Genomic DNA, 23,503 nt, shown 5'->3' on the forward strand with positions numbered 1-23,503 from the left:
TACCCTACTCTCCTCAGTGAGGTCTCACTTTATACCCCACTCTCCTCAGTGAAGCCTCACTCTTTATACCCCACTCTCCTCAGTGAAGTCTCACTCTTTATACCCGTCTCTCCTCAGTGAAGTCTCACTCATTATACCCCACTCTCCTCAGTGAATTGTCGCTCTTTATACCCCACTCTCCTCAGTGAAGTCGCCCTCTTTATACCCCACTCTCCTCAGTGAATTGTCGCTCTTTATACCCCACTCTCCTCAGTGAAGTCGCCCTCTTTATACCCCACTCTCCTCAGTGAAGTCGCCCTCTTTATACCCCACTCTCCTCAGTGAAGTCTGACTCTTTATACCCCACTCTCCTCAGTGAAGTCTCACTCTTTATACCCCACTCTCCTCAGTGAAGTCTCTCTCTTTATACCCCACTCTCCTCAGTGAAGTCTCACTCTTTATACCCCACTCTCCTCAGTGAAGTCTCTCACTTTATACCCCACTTTCCTCAGTGAATTGTCACTCTTTATACCCCACTCTCCTCAGTGAAGTCTCACTCTTTATACCCCACTCTCCTCAGTGAAGTCTCACTCTTTATACCCCACTCTCCTCAGTGAATTGTCGCTCTTTATACCCCACTCTCCTCAGTGAAGTCTCATTCTTTATACCCCACTCTCCTCAATAAAGTCTCACTCTTTATACCCCACTCTCCTCAGTGAATTGCCGCTCTTTTACCTAACTCTCGTCAGTGAAGTCTCACTCATTATACCCCCGCTCTCCTCAGTGAAGCCTCACTCTTTATACCCCACTCTCCTCAGTGAAGACTCACTCTTTATACCCCACTCTCCTCAGTGAAGTCTCGCTCTTTACACCCCACTCTCTTCAGTGAAGACCCACTCTTTATACCCGTCTCTTCTCACTGATGTCTCGCTCTTTATATCCCGCTCTCTTCAGTGAAATCTCACTATTTATTCCCCACTCTCCTCAATGCAATCTCACTCTTTCTACCCTACTCTCCTCAGTGAAGTCTCACTCTTTATACCCCACTCTCCTCAGTGCAATCTCACTCTTTATACCCCACTCTCCTCAGTGAATTGTCGCTCTTTATACCCCACTCTCCTCAGTGAAGTCGCCCTCTTTATACCCCACTCTCCTCAGTGAAGTCGCCCTCTTTATACCCGTCTCTCCTCAGTGAATTGTCGCTCTTTATACCCCACTCTCCTCAGTGAAGTCTACTCTTTATACCCTACTCTCCTCAGTGAGGTCTCACTTGATACCCCACTCTCCTCAGCGAAGCCTCACTCTTTATACACCACTCTCCTCAGTGAAGTCTCACTCTTTATACCCCACTCTCCTCAGTGAAGTCTCACTCATTATACCCCACTCTCCTCAGTGAATTGTCGCTCTTTATACCCCACTCTCCTCAGTGAATTGTCGCTCTTTATACCCCACTCTCCTCAGTGAAGTCGCCCTCTTTATACCCCACTCTCCTCAGTGAATTGTCGTTCTTTATACCCCACTCTCCTCAGTGAAGTCTCACTCTTTATACCCCACTCTCCTCAGTGAAGTCTCACTCTTTATAACCCCGCTCTCCTCAGTGAAGTCTCACTCTTTATACCCCACTCTCCTCAGTGAAGCGTCACTCTTTATACCCCACTCTCCTCAGTGAATTGTTGCTCTTTATACCTCACTCTCCTCAGTGAAGTCTCACTCTTTATTCCCCACTCTCCTCAGTGAATTGTCGCTCTTTATACCCCACTCTCCTCAGTGAATTGTCGCTCTTTATACCCCACCCTCCTCAGTGAAGTCTCACTCTTTATACCCCCCTCTCCTCAGTGAAGTCTCACTCTTTATACCACACTCTCCTCAGTGAAGTCTCTCTCTTTATACCCTTCTCTCCTCAGTGAATTGTCGTTCTTTATACCCCACGCTCCTCAGTGAAGTCTCACTCTTTATACCCCACTCTCCTCAGTGAAGAACCACTCTTTATACCCCACTCTCCTCAGTGAATTGTCGCTCTTTATACCCCACTCTCCTCAGTGAAGTCTCACTCTTTATACCCCACTCTCCTCAGTGAACTGTCGCTCTTTATACCCCACTCTCCTCAGTGAATTGTCGCTCTTTCTACACCATTCTCCTCAGAGAAGAACCACTCTTTATATCCCACTCTCCTCAGTGAGGCGTCACTCTTTATACCCCACTCTCCTCAGTGAATTGTCGCTCTTTATACCCGACTCTCCTCAGTGAATTGTCGCTCATTCTACCCCACTCTCCTCAGAGAAGAACCACTCTTTATATCCCACTCTCCTCAGTGAAGTCTCACTCTTTATACCCCACTCTCCTCAGAGAAGTCGCCCTCTTTATACCCCACTCTCCTCAGTGAAGTCTCACTCTTTATACCCCACTCTCCTCAGTGAAGTCTCACTCTTTATACCCCCGCTCCCCTCAGTGAAGTCTCACTCTTTATACCCCACTCTCCTCAGTGAAGCGTCACTCTTTATACCCCACTCTCCTCAGTGAATTGTTGCTCTTTATACCTCACTCTCCTCAGTGAAGTCTCACTCTTTATTCCCCACTCTCCTCAGTGAATTGTCGCTCTTTATACCCCACTCTCCTCAGTGAATTGTCGCTCTTTATACCCCACCCTCCTCAGTGAAGTCTCACTCTTTATACCCTACTCTCCTCAGTGAGGTCTCACTTTATACCCCACTCTCCTCAGTGAAGCCTCACTCTTTATACCCCACTCTCCTCAGTGAAGTCTCACTCTTTATACCCGTCTCTCCTCAGTGAAGTCTCACTCATTATACCCCACTCTCCTCAGTGAATTGTCGCTCTTTATACCCCACTCTCCTCAGTGAAGTCGCCCTCTTTATACCCCACTCTCCTCAGTGAATTGTCGCTCTTTATACCCCACTCTCCTCAGTGAAGTCGCCCTCTTTATACCCCACTCTCCTCAGTGAAGTCGCCCTCTTTATACCCCACTCTCCTCAGTGAAGTCTGACTCTTTATACCCCACTCTCCTCAGTGAAGTCTCACTCTTTATACCCCACTCTCCTCAGTGAAGTCTCTCTCTTTATACCCCACTCTCCTCAGTGAAGTCTCACTCTTTATACCCCACTCTCCTCAGTGAAGTCTCTCACTTTATACCCCACTTTCCTCAGTGAATTGTCGCTCTTTATACCCCACTCTCCTCAGTGAAGTCTCACTCTTTATACCCCACTCTCCTCAGTGAAGTCTCACTCTTTATACCCCACTCTCCTCAGTGAATTGTCGCTCTTTATACCCCACTCTCCTCAGTGAAGTCTCATTCTTTATACCCCACTCTCCTCAATAAAGTCTCACTCTTTATACCCCACTCTCCTCAGTGAATTGCCGCTCTTTTACCTAACTCTCGTCAGTGAAGTCTCACTCATTATACCCCCGCTCTCCTCAGTGAAGCCTCACTCTTTATACCCCACTCTCCTCAGTGAAGACTCACTCTTTATACCCCACTCTCCTCAGTGAAGTCTCGCTCTTTACACCCCACTCTCTTCAGTGAAGACCCACTCTTTATACCCGTCTCTTCTCACTGATGTCTCGCTCTTTATATCCCGCTCTCCTCAGTGAAATCTCACTATTTATTCCCCACTCTCCTCAATGCAATCTCACTCTTTCTACCCTACTCTCCTCAGTGAAGTCTCACTCTTTATACCCCACTCTCCTCAGTGCAATCTCACTCTTTCTACCCCACTCTCCTCAGTGAAGCCTCACTCTTTATTCCCCACTCTCCTCAATGAAGTCTCACTCTTTATACCCCACTCTCCTCAGTGAAGTCTCACTCTTTATACCCCGACTCTCCTCAGTGAAGACTCACTCTTTATACCCCACTCTCCTCAGTGAAGTCTCACTCTTTATACCCCACTCTCCTCAGTGAAGTCTCATTCTTTATAGCCCACTCTCCTCACTGACGCCTCGCTCTTTATACCCCGCTCTCCTCACTGAAGTCTGGCTCTTTATACCCTGCTCTCCTCACTGACGTCTTGTTCTTTATATCCCGCTCTCCTCAATGAAATCTCACTCTTTAAATCCAACTCTCCTCACAGACGTCTCGCTCTTTATACCCCGCTCTCCTCGCTGAAGTCGCACTCTTTATTCCCTGCTCTCCTCACTGACGTCTCGCTCTTTATACGCTGCTCCCCTTGCTGAAGTCTTGCTCTTTATTCCCTGCGCTCCTCAGTGAAGTCTCACTCTTTATACCCCACTCTGGTCAGTGAAATCCCACTCTTTATACCCCACTCTCCTCAGCGAAGTCTCACTCATTATACCCCCGCTCACCTCAGTGAAGTCTCACTCTTTGTACCTCACTGTCCTCAGTGAAGTCTGACACATTATACCTCACTGTCCTCAGTGAAGTCTCACTCTTTATACCTCACTGTCCTCAGTGACGTCTCACCTTTTTATACCCCACTCTCCTCAGTGAAGTCTCACTCTTGATGCCCCACTCTCCTCAGTGAAGTCTCACTCTTTATACCCCGCTCTCTTCAGTGAAGTCTCACTCTTTTTACCCGACTCTCCTCACTGATGTCTCGCTCTTTATATCCCGCTCTCCTCAGTGAAATCTCACTATTTATTCCCCACTCTCCTCAATGAAGTCTCACTCTTTATACCCCACTCTCCTCAGTGCAATCTCACTCTTTCTACCCCACTCTCCTCAGTGAAGTCTCACTCACTCTTTATACCCCACTCTCCTCAGTGAAGACTCACTCTTTATACCCCCGCTCTCCTCAGTGAATTCTCACTCTTTATACCTCATTGTCCTCAGTGAAGTCTGACTCATTATACCTCACTGTCCTCAGTGAAGTCTCACTCTTTATACCCCACTGTCCTCATAGACGTCTCACCTTTTTATACCCCACTCTCCTCAGTGAAGCCTCGGTCCTTATACCCCACTCTCCTCAGTGAATTGTCGCTCTTTATACCCCACTCTCCTCAGTGAATTGTCGCTCTTTATACCCCACTCTCCTCAGTGAATTGTCGCTCATTATACCCCACTCTCCACAGTGAAGACTCACTCTTTATACCCCACTCTCCTCAGTTAAGTCTACTCTTTTTTCCCCACTCTCCTCAGTGAATTGTCGCTCTTTATACCCCACTCTCCTCAGTGAATTGTTGCTTTTTATACCCAACTCTACTCAGTGAAGTCTGACTCTTTATACCCCACTCTCCTCAGTGAATTGCCGCTCTTTTACCCAACTCTCGTCAGTGAAGTCTCACTCATTATACCCCCGCTCTCCTCAGTGAAGCCTCGGTCTTTATACCCCACTCTCCTCAGTGAAGTCTCACTCTTTATACCCGTCTCTCCTCACTGATGTCTCGCTCTTTATACCCCACTCTCCTCAGTGAAGTCTCACTCTTTATACCTCACTCTCCTCAGTGAAGTCTCACTCATTATACCCCCGCTCTCCTCAGTGAAGTCTCACTCTTTATACCCCACTCTCCTCAGTGAAGTCTCACTCTTTATACCCGTCTCTCCTCACTGATGTCTCGCTCTTTATATCCCGCTCTCCTCAGTGAAATCTCACTATTTATTCCCCACTCTCCTCAATGAAGTCTCACTCTTTCTACCCCACTCTCCTCAGTGAAGTCTCACTCTTTATACCCCACTCTCCTCAGTGAAGTCTCACTCTTTATACCCCACTCTCCTCAGTGAATTGTCGCTCTTTATACCCCACTCTCCTCAGTGAAGTCTCATTCTTTATACCCCACTCTCCTCAATGAAGTCTCACTCTTTATACCCCACTCTCCTCAGTGAATTGCCGCTCTTTTACCTAACTCTCGTCAGTGAAGTCTCACTCATTATACCCCCGCTCTCCTCAGTGAAGCCTCGGTCTTTATACCCCACTCTCCTCAGTTAATTGTCGATCTTTATACCCCCGCTCTCCTCAGTGAAGTCTCACTCTTGATGCCCCACTCTCCTCAGTGAAGTCTCGCTCTTTATACCCCACTCTCTTCAGTGAAGACCCACTCTTTATACCCGTCTCTCCTCACTGATGTCTCGCTCTTTATATCCCGCTCTCCTCAGTGAAATCTCACTATTTATTCCCGACTCTCCTCAGTGAAGCCTCACTCTTTATACCCCACTCTCCTCAGTGAAGACTCACTCTTTATACCCCACTCTCCTCAGTGAAGTCTCGCTCTTTACACCCCACTCTCTTCAGTGAAGACCCACTCTTTATACCCGTCTCTTCTCACTGATGTCTCGCTCTTTATATCCCGCTCTCCTCAGTGAAATCTCACTATTTATTCCCCACTCTCCTCAATGCAATCTCACTCTTTCTACCCTACTCTCCTCAGTGAAGTCTCACTCTTTATACCCCACTCTCCTCAGTGCAATCTCACTCTTTCTACCCCACTCTCCTCAGTGAAGCCTCACTCTTTATTCCCCACTCTCCTCAATGAAGTCTCACTCTTTATACCCCACTCTCCTCAGTGAAGTCTCACTCTTTATACCCCACTCTCCTCAGTGCAATCTCACTCTTTATACCCCGACTCTCCTCAGTGAAGACTCACTCTTTATACCCCACTCTCCTCAGTGAAGTCTCACTCTTTATACCCCACTCTCCTCAGTGAAGTCTCATTCTTTATAGCCCACTCTCCTCACTGACGCCTCGCTCTTTATACCCCGCTCTCCTCACTGAAGTCTTGCTCTTTATACCCTGCTCTCCTCACTGACGTCTTGTTCTTCATATCCCGCTCTCCTCAATGAAATCTCACTCTTTAAATCCAACTCTCCTCACAGACGTCTCGCTCTTTATACCCCGCTCTCCTCGCTGAAGTCGCACTCTTTATTCCCTGCTCTCCTCACTGACGTCTCGCTCTTTATACGCTGCTCCCCTTGCTGAAGTCTTGCTCTTTATTCCCTGCGCTCCTCAGTGAAGTCTCACTCTTTATACCCCACTCTGGTCAGTGAAATCCCACTCTTTATACCCCACTCTCCTCAGCGAAGTCTCACTCATTATACCCCCGCTCACCTCAGTGAAGTGTCACTCTTTATACCTCACTGTCCTCAGTGAAGTCTGACTCATTATACCTCACTGTCCTCAGTGAAGTCTCACTCTTTATACCTCACTGTCCTCAGTGACGTCTCACCTTTTTATACCCCACTCTCCTCAGTGAAGCCTCAGTCTTTATAGCCCACTCTCCTCAGTTAATTGCCGATCTTTATACCCCCGCTCTCCCCAGTGAAGTCTCACTCTTGATGCCTCAGTCTCCTCAGTGAAGTCTCACTCTTTATACCCCGCTCTCTTCAGTGAAGTCTCACTCTTTTTACCCGACTCTCCTCACTGATGTCTCGCTCTTTATATCCCGCTCTCCTCAGTGAAATCTCACTATTTATTCCCCACTCTCCTCAATGAAGTCTCACTCTTTATACCCCACTCTCCTCAGTGCAATCTCACTCTTTCTACCCCACTCTCCTCAGTGAAGTCTCACTCTTTATACCCCACTCTCCTCAGTGAAGACTCACTCTTTATACCCCCCGCTCTCCTCAGTGAATTCTCACTCTTTATACCTCATTGTCCTCAGTGAAGTCTGACTCATTATACCTCACTGTCCTCAGTGAAGTCTCACTCTTTATACCTCACTGTCCTCAGTGACGTCTCACCTTTTTATACCCCACTCTCCTCAGTGAAGCCTCGGTCCTTATACCCCACTCTCCTCAGTGAATTGTCGCTCTTTATACCCCACTCTCCTCAGTGAATTGTCGCTCTTTATACCCCACTCTCCTCAGTGAATTGTCGCTCTTTATACCCCACTCTCCTCAGTGAAGACTCACTCTTTATACCCCACTCTCCTCAGTTAAGTCTACTCTTTTTTCCCCACTCTCCTCAGTGAATTGTCGCTCTTTATACCCCACTCTCCTCAGTGAATTGTTGCTTTTTATACCCAACTCTCCTCAGTGAAGTCTGACTCTTTATACCCCACTCTCCCCAGTGAATTGTCGCTCTTTATACCCCACTCTCCTCAGTGAATTGTTGCTTTTTATACCCCACTCTCCTCAGTGAAGTCTGACTCTTTATACCCCACTCTCCTCAGTGAATTGCCGCTCTTTTACCCAACTCTCGTCAGTGAAGTCTCACTCATTATACCCCCGCTCTCCTCAGTGAAGCCTCGGTCTTTATACCCCACTCTCCTCAGTGAAGTCTCACTCTTTATACCCGTCTCTCCTCACTGATGTCTCACTCTTTATACCCCACTCTCCTCAGTGAAGTCTCACTCTTTATACCTCACTCTCCTCAGTGAAGTCTCACTCATTATACCCCCGCTCTCCTCAGTGAAGTCTCACTCTTTATACCCCACTCTCCTCAGTGAAGTCTCACTCTTTATACCCGTCTCTCCTCACTGATGTCTCGCTCTTTATATCCCGCTCTCCTCAGTGAAATCTCACTATTTATTCCCCACTCTCCTCAATGAAGTCTCACTCTTTCTACCCCACTCTCCTCAGTGAAGTCTCACTCTTTCTACCCCACTCTCCTCAGTGAAGCCTCACTCTTTATACCCCACTCTCCTCAGTGAAGACTCACTCTTTATATCCCCACTCCCCTCAGTGAAGTCTCACTCTTTATACCCCACTCTCCTCAGTGAAGTCGCCCTCTTTATACCCCACTCTCCTCACTGAAGTCTCATTATTTATACCCCACTCTCCTCAGTGAAGTCTCATTCTTTATACCCCACTCTCCTCACTGACGCCTCGCTCTTTATACCCCGCTCTCCTCACTGAAGTCTGGCTCTTTATACCCTGCTCTCCTCACTGACGTCTTGTTCTTTATATCTCGCTCTCCTCAATGAAATCTCACTCTTTATATCCCACTCTCCTCACAGACGTCTAGCTCTTTATACCCCGCTCTACTCGCTGTAGTCTCACTCTTTATTCCCTGCTCTCCTCACTGACGTCTCGCTCTTTATACGCCGCTCCCCTTGCTGAAGTCTTGCTCTTTATTCCCTGCTCTCCTCAGTGAAGTCTCACTCTTTATACCTCACTGTCCTCAGTGAAGTCTGACTCATTATACCTCACTGTCCTCAGTGAAGTCTGACTCATTATACCTCACTGTCCTCAGTGACGTCTCACCTTTTTATACCTCACTCTCCTCAGTGAAGCCTCGGTCTTTATAACCCACTCTCCTCAGTTAATTGCCGATCTTTAAACCCCCGCTCTCCTCAGTGAAGTCTCACTCTTGATGCCCCACTCTCCTCAGTGAAGTTTCACTCTTTATACCACACTCTCCTCACTGATGTCTCGCTCTTTATATCCCGCTCTCCTCAGTGAAATCTCACTATTTATTCCCCACTCTCCTCAATGAAGTCTCACTCTTTATACCCCACTCTCCTCAGTGAAGTCTCACTCTTTATACCCCACTCTCCTCAGTGAAGTCTCACTCTTTATACCCCACTCTCCACAGTGAAGTCTCACTCTTTATACCTCACTCTTCTCAGTGAAGTCTCACTCTTTATACCCCACTCTCCACAGTGAAGTCTCACTCTTTATACCTCACTCTCCACAGTGAAGTCTCACTCTTTATACCTCACTCTCCTCAGTGAAGTCTCACTCTTTATACCTCACTGTCCTCAGTGAAGTCTGACTCATTATACCTCACTGTCCTCAGTGAAGTCTGACTCATTATACCTCACTGTCCTCAGAGAAGTCTCACTCTTTATACCTTACTGTCCTCAGTGACGTCTCACCTTTTTATACCCCACTCTCCTCAGTGAAGCCTCGGTCTTTATACCCCACTCTCCTCAGTTAATTGCCGATCTTTATACCCCCGCTCTCCTCAGTGAAGTCTCACTCTTGATGCCCCACTCTCCTCAGTGAAGTTTCACTCTTTATACCCCACTCTCCTCACTGATGTCTCGCTCTTTATATCCCGCTCTCCTCAGTGAAATCTCACTATTTATTCCCCACTCTCCTCAATGAAGTCTCACTCTTTATACTCCACTCTCCTCAGTGAAGTCTCACTCTTTATACCCCACTCTCCACAGTGAAGTCTCACTCTTTATACCTCACTCTCCTCAGTGAAGTCTCACTCTTTATACCTCACTGTCCTCAGTGAAGTCTGACTCATTATACCTCACTGTCCTCAGTGAAGTCTCACTCTTTATACCTTACTGTCCTCAGTGACGTCTCACCTTTTTATACCCCACTCTCCTCAGTGAAGCCTCGGTCTTTATACCCCACTCTCCTCAGTTAATTGCCGATCTTTATACCCCCGCTCTCCTCAGTGAAGTCTCACTCTTGATGCCCCACTCTCCTCAGTGAAGTCTCACTCATTATACCCCACTCTCCTCAGCGAAGTCTCACTCTTTATACCCCACTCTCCTCAGTGAAGTCTCACTCTTTATACCCCACTCTCCTCAGTGAAGTCTCACTCTTTATCCCCACTCTCCTCAGTGAAGTCTCACTCTTTATACCCCACTCTCCTCAGTGAAGTCTCACTCTTTATCCCCACTCTCCTCAGCGAAGTCTCACTCTTTATCCCCACTCTCCTCAGTGAAGTCTCACTCTTTATACCCCACTCTCCTCAGTGAAGTCTCACTCATTATACCCCACTCTCCTCAGTGAATTGTCGCTCTTTATACCTCACTCTCCTCAGTGAAGTCTCACTCTTTATCCCCACTCTCCACAGTGAAGTCTCACTCTTTATACCCCACTTTCCTCAGTGAAGTCTCACTCTTTATACCCCACTCTCCACAGTGAAGTCTCACTCTTTATACCCCACTCTCCTCAGTGAAGTCTCACTCTTTATCCCCACTCTCCTCAGTGAAGTCTCACTCTTTATACCCCACTCTCCACAGTGAAGTCTCACTCTTTATACCCCACGCTCCTCAGTGAAGTCTCACTCTTTATCCCCACTCTCCTCAGTGAATTGTCGCTGTTTACACCCCACTCTGCTCAGTGAAGACTCACTCTTTATACCCCACTCTGCTCAGTGAAGTCTCACTCTTTATACCCCCACTCTGCTCAGTGAAGTCTCACTCTTTATACCCCCACTCTCCTCAGTGAAGACTCTCTCTTTATACCCCACTCTGCTCAGTGAAGTCTCACTCTTTATACCCCCACTCTCCTCAGTGAAGACTCTCTCTTTATACCCCGCTCTCCTCACTGAAGTCTGGCTCTTTATACCCTGCTCTCCTCACTGACGTCTCGTTCTTTATATCCCCCTCTCCTCAATGAAATCTCGCTCTTTATATCCCACTCTCCTCACAGACGTCTCGCTCTTTATACCCCGCTCTCCTCGCTGAAGTCTCACTCTTTATTCCCTGCTCTCCTCACTGACGTCTCACTCTTTATACCCCACTCTGCTCAGTGAAGTCTCACTCTTTATACCCCACTCTCCTCAGTGAAGTCTCACTCTTTATACCCCACTCTCCTCAGTGAAGTCTCACTCTTTATACCGCACTCTCCTCACTGACGTCTCACTCTTTATACCCCACTCTCCTCAGTGAAGTCTCACTCTTTATACCCCACTCTCCTCAGTGAAGTCTCACTCTTTATACCCCACTCTCCTCAGTGAAGTCTCGCTCATTATACCCCCGCTCTCCTCGCTGAAGCCTCGCTCTTTATTCCCTGGACTCCTAGCTGAAGTCTCGCTCTTTATTCCCTGCTCTCCTAGCTGAAGTCTCGTCTTTATAGCCCACTCTCCTCACTGACGTCTCGTTCTTTATTCCCTGCTCTCCTAGCTGAAGTCTCGTCTTTATATCCCACTCTCCTCGCTGAAGTCTCGCTCTTTATTCTCTTCTCTCCTCGCTGAAGTCTCGCCCTTTATTCTCTTCTCTCCTCGCTGAAGTCTCGCTCTTTATTCCCTGCTCTCCTACCTGAAGTCTCGTCTTTATAGCCCACTCTCCTCACTGACATCTCGTTCTTTATTCTCTTCTCTCCTCGCTGAAGTCTTGCTCTTTTTTCCCCACCCTTCTCACTGAAGCCTTACTCTTTACAACTCCGCTCTCCTCTCTGACAACCTTCTCTTTGTCCACCTCTCTTCTCGCTGAAGTCTCATTCTTTATACCCCACTTTCCTTTTGTCCAGATTTCTCCCCGCCAGAGGAAATGCTTTGTCTCTATCGACCCAATCAAATCTTTTCAGCACCTTAAAATCTTATTCCGATGACCTCTTATTTTTTCTATAAACCTGAAAGAGCCTATTGTATCTAACCTATCCTCATAACTGAATGTTTCTGACCAATGTCTTTTAATGTTGTGCCCACTCACAAACTGGCCATTCGGCCTTATCACCCTTCACACGAGCAAATAATTCAGACGTTATTCATTTGACCTGTTTGATATTCCTGCAACTCCTTATCCCTTTCAATTCAGACTCCCATTCAACTTTTGGATGTTGATGTAAGGGATTGATTTCATCCCAGCAGCTCCCATTTCCCAGCTGGAATCTCATACAAATTTACTGGAAAACCCATCGGCAGGATTGGAAAATCCCAGTCAGGGTTTCTGCCACATTTCTGCCACGGATTTCCGGCTCCCCACCGGTGGGATCCGAGGGTGAGTCCCATAGGGCTAGTTCCAGGAAACGTTAGCTCTTTTCTCTCCCTACAGATGCTGCCAGCGTTTTCTCTTTCGTTTCAGATTCCAGCATCCGCCGTAATTTGCTTTTACTGGTGAGTCCCAAGGGCTCGTTCCCTGGCAGCAGAATAGGCGAACCATGCAAAACACCATTGCCTGTGGCGGGACTGGAAGGTCCCGCCAAGAGGCCTGCGCTGAACCGCCCTGCGCTGCCGGAAAACATGCCGCGGAGGGCCTGGAAAATCCCACCTCAAGATACAGAGGGGCTGCTTAGCACAGGGCTAAATCGCTGGCTTTGAAAGCAGACCAAGGCAGGCCAGCAGCACGGTTCAATTCCCGTAACAGCCTCCCCGAACAGGCACCGGAATGTGGCGACTAGGGGCTTTTCACAGTAACTTCATTGAAGCCTACTGACAATAAGCGGTTTTCAAAGAACAAAGAACAAAGAAATGTACAGCACAGGAACAGGCCCTTCGGCCCTCCAAGCCCGTGCCGACCATGCTGCCCGACTAAACTACAATCTTCTACACTTCCTGGGTCCGTATCCTTCTATTCCCATCCTATTCATATATTTGCCAAGATGCCCCTTAAATGTCCCTATCGTCCCTGCTTCCACTACCTCCTCCGGCAGCGTGTTCCAGGCACCCACTACCCTCTGTGTAAAAGAAACCTGCCTCGCACATCTCCTCTAAAACTTGCCCCTCGCACCTTAAACCTATGCCCCCTAGTAATTGACCCCTCTACCCTGGGGAAAAGCCTCTGACTATCCACTCTGTCTATGCCCCTCATAATTTTGTATACCTCTATCAGGTCTCCCCTCAACCTCCTTCGTTCCAGTGAGAACAAACCGAGTTTATTCAATCGCTCCTCATAGCTAATGCCCTCCATACCAGGCAACATTCTGGTAAATCTCTTCTGCACCCTCTCTAAAGCCTCCACATCCTTCTGGTAGTGTGGCGACCAGAATTGAACACTATACTCCAAGTGTGGCCTAACTAAGGTTCTATACAGCATTTTCATTTCATTTCATTTTTCATTTCATTTCATTTCATTTTCATTTCATTTCAGAGGCAATGCACGAGAAAACATGGGGAACTTCTGCCTTAACCAGAAGTGGGAAGTGGATTCCACTTTAAAAAATCACGTGGAGAGGGTTGTCCTGCCCTCTGTTTGCGATCTCTGCCATTTCATTTTGTATTCTCCTCGATCCAAATCTATCAACCTCTGCAAATAATCTGTTTCTTTCTACCTTGTCCCACTCTTTTACAATCTTTAACACACATCCCATCACCCTGCATTGTCCAAAGGACAACTGTCCGATTTTTCAAGGCTTTGTCTTTCCATTTCCTCATGCCAGGCAGCCTTGTCATGAACCAGCCTCAATATCTGTCCTATAGTGTGAAGCCCAAAACTACAGGCAGTCGTTCATGAAGGCCTTCGTAAATTTTCATGGAGACTACGCATTTCGTCCTGACTTCTTAATGTCATCTCAAACCCATCTTACCATCAGTAAGAGCTAAACAGAACTTCACAAACACAACTTTACATGAATATTTCAGTGATTAAAATTTTAAGAGCTGCACCTCGTCTTTTGTCCAGCTTGGTTCCAGCCCCTTACATTCAGAACCATGAAACCAGAGAGTTCCTACAAGTGCAGAATCAGACCATTCGACCCACCGTGTCTGCACTGACTCTTTGAAAGAGCACGCTACCTAGGTCCACACCAATCCCCTTAACCCTGGGCATTGATCATCAATCCACCTAACCTACCTTGGTTCCATTCCCCCGTCCCATCCCCGCAACCCCACCTAACCTGCACATCTTTGGACTATGGGAGGAAACCGGAGCACCCGGAGGAAACCCGCGCAGACATGGGGAGAAAGTGCAAGCTCCGCACAGACAGTGACCCAAGGCCAGAATTGAACCTGAATCCCTGACGCTGCGAGGCAGCAGCGCTAACCACTGTGCCACCATGCCGCCCCACCATCCAATAAGGGCCTGAATTGATGTTGTACCCGTTTGTACTCACCCCCATCCTCAGCTAAAGGAGCAGACTCGTGTTCAGGTACACAGAGTGGCAGCCATCTTATACCTCAACCCAACTTCATCTGCTGAACTAGACAGCAAGTGCAGGAAGGCTATTCGACTGTGGCGGGTGTCAAAAACGAGTCTCGTCTCCTGAATTCGACACACGAGCTTCCAAAGGGATACTGGATGGAAAACGGAGGAATCTTTTCTCTCTTGTCAAGCAAACACTGAGGTCAATCTCTTCAAACAGACCCGTAGATGCACGTTGTTTAGGGTTGTGATATTGGTGGAGTGACTAATGGAATCCGCTCATTGGCCATTCAGCCCACTGTGTTTATACCAGCTCTTTAAAAGAACTATGTAATTAGTCCCCCTCCCTCCCCCTACTTTTTCCGCACCCACCCAGAATTGTTTGCTCTTTTTAAGTACATATCCAATTGCCCTTCGACAGTCACTATTGAAGTTGCTTCTGCCACCCTTTCAAGCAGTACATTCCAGATCATTAAAAACTTGCTGCATGAAACATTTCTCCTTCTCTCTCTTCTGGTTGTGGTCCCTGAACTGAACCCAGTGGCGGGGGAACTAAGTAGGACTGCATGTTAAATAAGAATCTTACGATGAGACAGCAGTCAGCACCTGGTCCATCGAAAGCGTTGCCAATCCCATCATTGTGTTCGCCCTGGTAGAACGCCAAGCGGATGTCCGCAGGGCCATCAGTCACCTCCCAGAAGGTCAGCGGCGATACATTGCTCCACAGCTCGAAGGCGGTCCTCACGGCCATTTTCACCCGGTTTTGCTCCAGATACCGGGGCCAGTTTATGATCTTGTAGGTCAAGTGGTGCTTGTACCATTTCTCACCTAAAAGGGGAACAGGCAAAACCGGAGGTTAACTCAGGCCCTCATTGGCCAGTTACATTATTGATTGCTTAAAATGCTTCAGCATGTGCACTTGATTTGTAAACCTCTGCGCTTCCTTGAATAGAAAGATTTGCATTCCTTTTGCACCTTCCAATATCCCAGGTTGTCCTAAAGCACTTTATTGCCAATTAAGAACTTGACGCGTAGCCACTGTTGTAATGTAGGAAAAGCCAATTTGGAAACCATTGTCGATCTCCCCGTAGGACCCGTGGAGTACGAGCTTCCCAGGTAGTGGGTGGAGGCTCCCCAGCTGGAGCTTGTTAAAGACGACACATAGAAGCCGCCCCAAGCAGGGCCCAGTGCGGTTGGCTCTCCCAACAAGGACTGAATTGGGAGAGAGTGGCAGATGGTAAAGTGGAGCTGGATCCACCATGATCTTATTGAATGGTGGAGCAGGCTTGAAGGGCTGCAATGCCTACCTTTGCCCCTAACCCCTATGCTTCACAGCGCCAGGGTCCTAGGTTTGATTCTCCACTAGGTCACTGTCTGTGTGGAGTCTGCACGTTCTCCCCATGTCTGCGTGGGTTTCCTCCGGGTGCTCCAGTTTCCTCCCGCAGTCCAAAGATGTGCAGGTTAGATGGATTGAACATGCTAAATTGCCCTTAGTGTCCAAGAAGGTTAGGAGGGGTTATTGGGTTACGGGGATAGGGTGGAAGTGAGGGCTTAAAGTGGGTCGGTGCAGACTCGATGGGCCAAATGACCTCCTTCTGCACTGTATGTTCTATGTTCTCTCTTCCCAAGGTCTAGGCAGCTGAAGGCATGGCTGCCGATGGGGGTGTGAGGAAAATTGGTCCAGCACAAGATTCCAATGTTGGAGAAGAACAGACTTCCCAGAGGGCTGTGGGGCTGGAGCAGGTTACAGGTTATAGGGAGGGGCCAGGCCATGGAGGTATTTGAACACAGGGGTGAGAATTTAAAAGTGAAGGTGTGGGTGGATTGAGTCAGCGAGCATCGGTATGATGAGTGAATGGGACTTGATGCAAGTTAGGATACAGGCAGTAGGATGGGCTATAGAAAGTAGAAAATGGGTGGCCGCCCAGCATAGCGCTGGATAGTCAAGTTTAGAGGTAACAGAGGCTTGGATGAGGCCTCCAGCAGCTGATGAGCTGAGGCAGAGATGCTTAATCCCTGATTCGGCAGAAACACTATAACCCCAGAGATCTGCTCCTCTGCTCGGGATCCCCACATTACAAGGTCTTCATTTAAGCCTGAAAAAGCATCAAATGAAGGGCATGATGTGGGGAATATGGGGCGAAATTCTCCGGTATCGGCGCGAAGTCTGCCGACTGGCGCCCAATCAGTCGGGCATCGCGCATCTTTGGGGGCCGAGCCCCAACCTCAAGAGGCTAGGCCCGCGCCGGACAAATTTCCGCCCCGCCAGCTGGCGGAAAAGGCCTTTGGTGCCCCGCCAGCTGGCGCAGAAATTACATCTCCGGGCGGCGCATGCGCGGGAGCGTTAGCGGCCGCTGACGGCATTCCCGCGCATGCGCAGTGGAGGGAGTCTCTTCCGCCTCCGCCATGGTGGAGATCGTGGCGAAGGCGGAAGGGAAAGAGTGCCCCCACGGCACAGGCCCGCCCGCGGATCGGTGGGCCCCGATCGCGGTCCAGGCCACCGTGGGGACACCCCCCGGGGCCAGATCGCTCCGCGCCCCCCCCCCCAGGACCCCGGAGCCCGCACGCGCCGCCTTGTCCCGCCGGTAAGGTAGGTGGTTTAATCTACGCCGACGGGACAGGCATTTTAGCGGCGGGTCTTCGGCCCATCTGGGCCGGAGAATCACGGGAGAGGCCCCACCAACCGGCGCGGCGCGATTCCCGCCCCCGCCGAATATCCGGTGCTGGAGAATTCGGCAACCGGCGGGGGCGGGATTCACGCCAGCCCCTGGCAATTCTCCGACCCGGCGGGGGGTCGGAGAATCTCGCCCATGATCATGAAGAGGCCAGTTAGGATGTAGAAGAGTTGGACTTCCGGTGGCGGCCATGGAGGAGCAGGTCGCACATTTGATAGCTCCCGTCTGTAACGGACATTTGGACCTTTTTCCCCTGTTTATTTTTCGGATTTTATGAGATAAACCGGTGAAGAGTGAGACAGTAAGGAGAATTCCCCCTCCGGTGTATGGAGAATTGGACCAGAAGTGGCCGTGTAAGACGACAAAGTCCTATAAGGAAGATGCGAGCAGAGCTGGTAACACGGGACAGCATGGCGGGGCAGCAGGGCTGTGGGGGGACAACACAGTGGTCGATGGAGCAGCTGGTGACGTTTTTCGAGGATTGCTTCGCCAAGCTGAAGAAGGACACGCTGGACCCGATTAAGGCTTCGATTGATCAAGTGGTTCAGAATCAGGAAACCCACGGGAGAGCGATCCAGGAGGTGGAGCAAAAGCTGTCCGAGCACGAGGAGTATATAACCGTGCTGGAAAACAAGATGGGGATGATGAACGACCGCCAGAAAAGAATCCGGGAGAAGCTGGAGGACCTGGAGAATAGGTCCAGGAGGCAAAATCACAGAATTGTTGGCCTCCCTGAAGGCAGTCAGGGATCAGATGCAAGGGCCTATGTGACGGACATATTGGAGAAGTTGATGGGGGCTGGGTCGTTCCCTCGGCCCCTGGAATTGGACAGAGCGCACAGAGCCCTCGCGAGGAAGCCCCGAGCGAACGAGCCGCCGAGGGCCATGGCGGTACGTTTTCACCGTTTCATGAACAAGGAACACGTTTTGCGGTGGGCCAAGAAAGAACGGAGCAGCAAGTGGGAGAACTGTGAGTTGCACATCTATTAGGACCTGGGAGCGGATTTGGCCAAGTCTTGGCTGGGTTCAATCGGGCAAAAACGACCCTCTTTAAGAAGGGGATGAAGTTCGGGATGCTGTACCCAGCCCATCTGTGGGTCACACATGAGGAACAGGACTTCTACTTTGAAAGGCCAGACGAAGTATGGACCTTTATTAAAGAAATGAAGCTGGAAGCGAATTAAAAGTCACTGAAGCCTTGGAGAAGTACTGTGGCGACGATTTGTGGTGCTGGATTGTATAAATTTATGTAGCTCTATGTGAAATAATGGGCTGTGTGGATGGTTAAAGGTTGCTTTGTCTTGCAGGGACCTTGTTTGGGGGGGGGGGGGGGGGGCGGGGGGGGCTTTGCATTTGGTTCTGCTTTTTGGGTGACTACCTTTCTAAAGTGACTGTTTCTTCACTGTTTTTTCTGATGTTTGTTTACTGGGGAATGCGATGCTTTTTAAATGTTTATTCATGTGGGGGGGGGGGGAGAGAGAAGAGAGCAATAGGGAGACAGACTGCTTGGTGCCAGGGGCAGGAGCAACCTAGTCAGCTGACTCTCAGAAGCGCAGTGGGGGTGAGCAGGTGTTAAGCTGGAGCTTGACTTGGGGGATTGGGTTTCTGGTGTTGTTGCGGGGGATGGGCGGGGGGTGGGAGGACAAATGGGAGGTCGGGAACGGCGACTGCCCGAGTTGGGACTCGAGGAAGCGGAGGGCGCGAGCTCGAGGCTGACCTAAAAAGGGTGATGGCTAGTCGGCAGTGGTGAGGGGGTTGGAAGCCCCCGTCCAGGCTGATCACATGGAACGTGAGAATACTGAATGGGCCGGTCAAGAGGGCTCGCCTGTTCGCGCATTTGAGGGAGCTGAAGGCGGATGTGGCAGTGCTACAAGAGACACATCTAAAGGTTACAGACCAGACGAGATTGAGGAAGGGGTGGGTCAGCCAAGTATTCCACTTAGGGCTGGGCTCAAAGACCAGGAGGGTAGTGATCTTAATCAACAAACGAGTGGCATTTGAGGCAGGGAGAATCGTGTCAGACAAGGGGCGTAGGCACATAATGGTGAGCGGGAAGCTGCAGGGGGTGCGAGTGGTACTTGTGAACCTATATGCTCCGAATTGGGACGACGTGGAATTTATGAGGCGGGTGTTAGGTAAGATCCCAGACTTAGAGTCACATAACCTGATCACGGGAGGGGACTTCAATACAGTCATTGATCCGGAATTGGACAGGTAAAAATCCAGGACAGGGAGGAGGCCAGCTGCGGCAAAGAAATGAAGGGTTTTATGGAACAGATGGGGGGTGTAGACCCATGGAGGTTTGCACGGCCGAGGACAAAGGAGTTTTCCTTTTTTTCACATGTCCATAAAGTATACTCTCGCATCGACTTTTTTGTTCTGAGCAGGGCGCTAATACTGGAGGTGATGGATACTGAGTACTCGGCAATTGCAGTGTCGGATCATGCCCGCACTGGGTGGATCTACGGGTTGGTGTGGAGAGAGGGCAACGCCCGCTGTGAAGACTGGATGTGGGGTTGCTAGCGGACAAAGTGATCTGTGGGCAGGTTAACAAGTCCATCCAGAACTACCTGGAAACAAATGATATGGGGGGGGTCTCTGCAGTGATGGTCTGGGAAGCTTTGAAGGTAGTAGTCAGAGGGGAATTAATCTTGATACGGTCCCACAGAGAAAAGGCAGAATGGGCTGAGAGGGACAGGTTAGTTGAGGAGATACTCCAGGTGGACAGGAGATACTCGGAGGCCCCGGACGCGGGGCTACTGAGGGAGCGGCGGAGATTACAGGTGGAGTTTGGGCTGTTGACCACAGGGGAAGCGGTGGAACATTTGAGGAAGGCAAGGGGGGTCTATGAATACGGGGAAATGGCAAGCAGATTGTTGGCACACCGGCTCAGGAAAAGGGAGGCGGCCAGGGAGATAGGTAAAGTGAAGAGTAGAGGTGGGAATACCGTTCTGGACCCAGCGGCGGTGAACGAGGTATTTAAGGACTTTTATGGTAAATTATATGAGTCGTAACCCCCCAGCAGGGGTGGAGGAGATGAGGCAGTTTCTGGATCAGTTGAGGTTCCAGAGGGTGGAGGAGGACCTGGTGGAAGGGCTGGGAGCCCCAATTGAGATTGAGGAAATAATCAAGGGGCTGGAGGACATGCAGTTGGGCAAGGCCCCGGGGCCTGACGGCTACCCGGTGGAATTCTATAAGAAGTTTTCAGAGATATTGAGCCCACTGCTGGTGAGGACATTTAACGAAGCAAGAGAGAAAGGAGTCCTCCACCCAACAATGTCGCAGGCCTCGATTTCACTGATCCTGAAATGGGAGAAAGATTCTGAGCAATGCGGGACATACAGGCCGATTTCTCTACTGAGTGTGGATGCCAAACTGCTGGCTAAGATACTGGCCACAAGGATAGAGGACTGTGTCCCGGGGGTGATAGGGGAAGACCAGACGGGATTTGTTAAGGGCAGGCAACTCAAGGCCAATGTTCGAAGGCTTCTAAATGCTATTATGATGCCCTCAGAAGGAGAGGAGGTGGAGATGGTGGTAGCGATGGATGCGGAGAAGGTTTTTGATCGGGTGGAGTGGAATTACCTGTGGGAGGCGCAGGGAAGTTTTGGGTTCAGTGAGGGCTTTAATGACTGGGTGTGGTTGCTCTATCAGGCACCAGTAGCGAGTGTCCGTACGAACCGGCTGAGGTCGGGGTGTTTTAAACTACACCGAGGGACGAGGCAAGGGTGCCCCCTCTCCCCGTTACTGTTTGCTCTGGCCATAGAGCCATTGGCCATGGCGTTAAGAGCCTCTAGGAACCGGAAAGGGCTGGTTCAGGGGGGGTGGATGGAGGCAACGTCATGTAAAGACACCAATTTGGGAGCACTTGTAACGGCACCTCTGCCATTCTCGCTGGCCCGATACTCCACAAGTCCGGTGGTAGTGGCGGTTTTGAGGATCTGGGGGCAATGGAGGAGATATAAGAGAGGGGAGGGAGCATCGATTTGGACCCCGATTTATAATAACCACAGGTTTGTACCGGGTAGGCTAGATGGCGGGTTCCAGAGTTGGCAGAGGGCAGGAATTAGAAGGATGGGGGATCTATTTATAGATGGGAGCTTTCCATCTTGTCCTGAGAAAACAGGTGCCGGCCTTTCTGCTGCTGCCACCACGGGGGGATACAGGATAGAGTCGTTTCCAGTACCTGGGTGGGAGAGGGGAAGGTATTGGATATTTACCAGGAGCTTTCGGAGGCAGAGGAAAACCCGGTGGCGGAGCTTAAGGGCAAGTGGGAGGACAAGCTAGGAGGAGAGATAGAGGCGGGTCTATGGGCGGACGCCCTAGCAGGGTTAATACCTCCTCATGTGCCAGACTTAGCCTGATACAATTTAAGGTAGTCCATCGGGCATACATGGCAGTGGCTAGGATGAGCAAGTTTTTCGGGGTAGAGGATAGGTGTGAGAGGTGCGCAGGAAGCCCAGCAAGTCATGTCCACATGTTTTGGGCATGCCCGAAGCTTAGAGGGTTCTGGCAGGGTTTTGCTGAGGCAATGTCCACGGTACTAAAAACACGGGTGTTGTTGTATGGTCGAGGTGCGTGAAGATTGGGCTGGGTGAGGGAAATATTTATTTTACCATGTTGATGGCATTGTTTATGTTACTGCTATAAAACTTTTCAAATACCTCAATAAAATATTATTTAAAATAAGGATGTAGAAGAGTTGTGACTCTGGTCAAAAACATGTGGGCAACTTTAGGTGTCATTGTGTGAGGGAGAGAGGACAAGCAAAAGGGAATGAGAAGGGGGCCCAGGTTTATCATTAGTGATATAGCATTCACGATACATTTAGATTTATCATCATAACCCCCAGCGGCGTAGCTGGCAATGGAAATTAGGCCCCATTTATGGTGGATGGACAATGGCCAAGGGTTAGAGCTTGTTTTCTCATTCATATGCTTGGCTTTTGGGGTTTTATCCTATTGAACTAGATAGCAGCAATAAAAAAGTCAGGCCAAAGACATCTTCATAAGGACCAACCACAGACATCAAATGCTGAAGGATACAGTCTGAAATATCACTCCAACAACATAGTTCATCCCATCTCACACAGCCTCACCTTCAACGTCTCCTGGAGCAAACACCAAAACACTCATTAATACAATTTGGGTGAGACGGTAATGTCACTGGGTTAATAATCCAGAGGTCCAGGTGAATGAGGTTTGAATTCCACCATGGCAGCTGGTGGAATTTAAATTCAGGTAATAAAAATCTGGAATATGAAAGCTAGTCTCAGTAATGGCGGCCTTGAAACTATCATCGTTGTTGTAAAAGTCCATCCGGTTCATTAATGTCCTTTAGGGAAGGAAGTCTGCCATCCTTACCTGGTCTGGCCTACATGTGACTAGATCCACAGCAATGTGGTTGACTCTTATCTGCCCCCTGAAATGGCCGAACGAGACACTCAGTTATAGAACATTAGGGATGGGTGACAAATGCTGACCTTGCCAACAATGCCCATGTCCAATCAAGGAATATATTAAAAAAACACTGGGCCGATTTCTAAATATTTACAGTTCATGCCTCAAGCTGACGGGGTCTGGCTTTGGGAAAGTAATTTCCCAAAGTAACACAGCAGGTTCATTCGCATATTCAGTCAGTGTCTCCGGGTTCAGTGGCGACTGGGATAAAACTCTCGGTGAATAGCTTGACCCGCTCTTTACATCAGTCGTTTTCTCTTTAAAGTTGAAGCACTTTCCCTGAAGATGATAACAAGCTCAGGCTTCCAATGAATTAGAGCAGCAGTTGTGTCTTACTCCTGGATAATGATACGAACGGCGAACCACACTTCATATTGATGTCAATGGATAGGAATCAAATTGCTGACCCTGGGGAAGCCTGGAAATTACGGCTGGGATTCTCCAATCCTGCGGCCAAGTCCTGATGCCGGCATGAAAAGTGGCGCGAGCCACTCTGGCGTCAACGGGCCTCAACTGGCAGCTATCCACCCCTTACTAGGGGGCTAGTACGACGCCGGAGTATTGTCCGAAAGCCGGCGCGCCACAGTCGGCTCGAGTTCGCACATGCGCGCCACGGCCAGCGCGGGTTCGGGCATGCGCGTGGGTTCCTGTCTCCGCGCCGGACCCCGGGCAATATGGCGGAGCCCTACAGGGGCCCAGCGCAGAGGAACATAGGCCCCCACGGAACGAGCCCGCCCGCCGATCGGTAAGCTCCGATCACGGACCAGGCCACCGTGGACGC

The 23,503-nt window shown here is 49.5% G+C and overlaps 1 protein-coding gene across 1 annotated transcript in view; it reads right to left on the minus strand.

Annotated features, from left to right (window-relative positions):
- Positions 1–23,503, minus strand: part of mmp28 (matrix metallopeptidase 28) — a 196,508-nt gene that overhangs the window by 45,592 nt on the left and 127,413 nt on the right. Inside the window, exon 4 of the mRNA XM_072469218.1 lies at positions 15,196–15,417. Coding sequence (XP_072325319.1) covers positions 15,196–15,417 — 222 coding nt within the window. The remainder of the gene's footprint in view (positions 1–15,195; positions 15,418–23,503) is intronic.

The sequence above is a fragment of the Scyliorhinus torazame genome, chromosome 12, assembly GCF_047496885.1.
Source record: "Scyliorhinus torazame isolate Kashiwa2021f chromosome 12, sScyTor2.1, whole genome shotgun sequence".
NCBI lineage: Eukaryota > Metazoa > Chordata > Chondrichthyes > Carcharhiniformes > Scyliorhinidae > Scyliorhinus > Scyliorhinus torazame.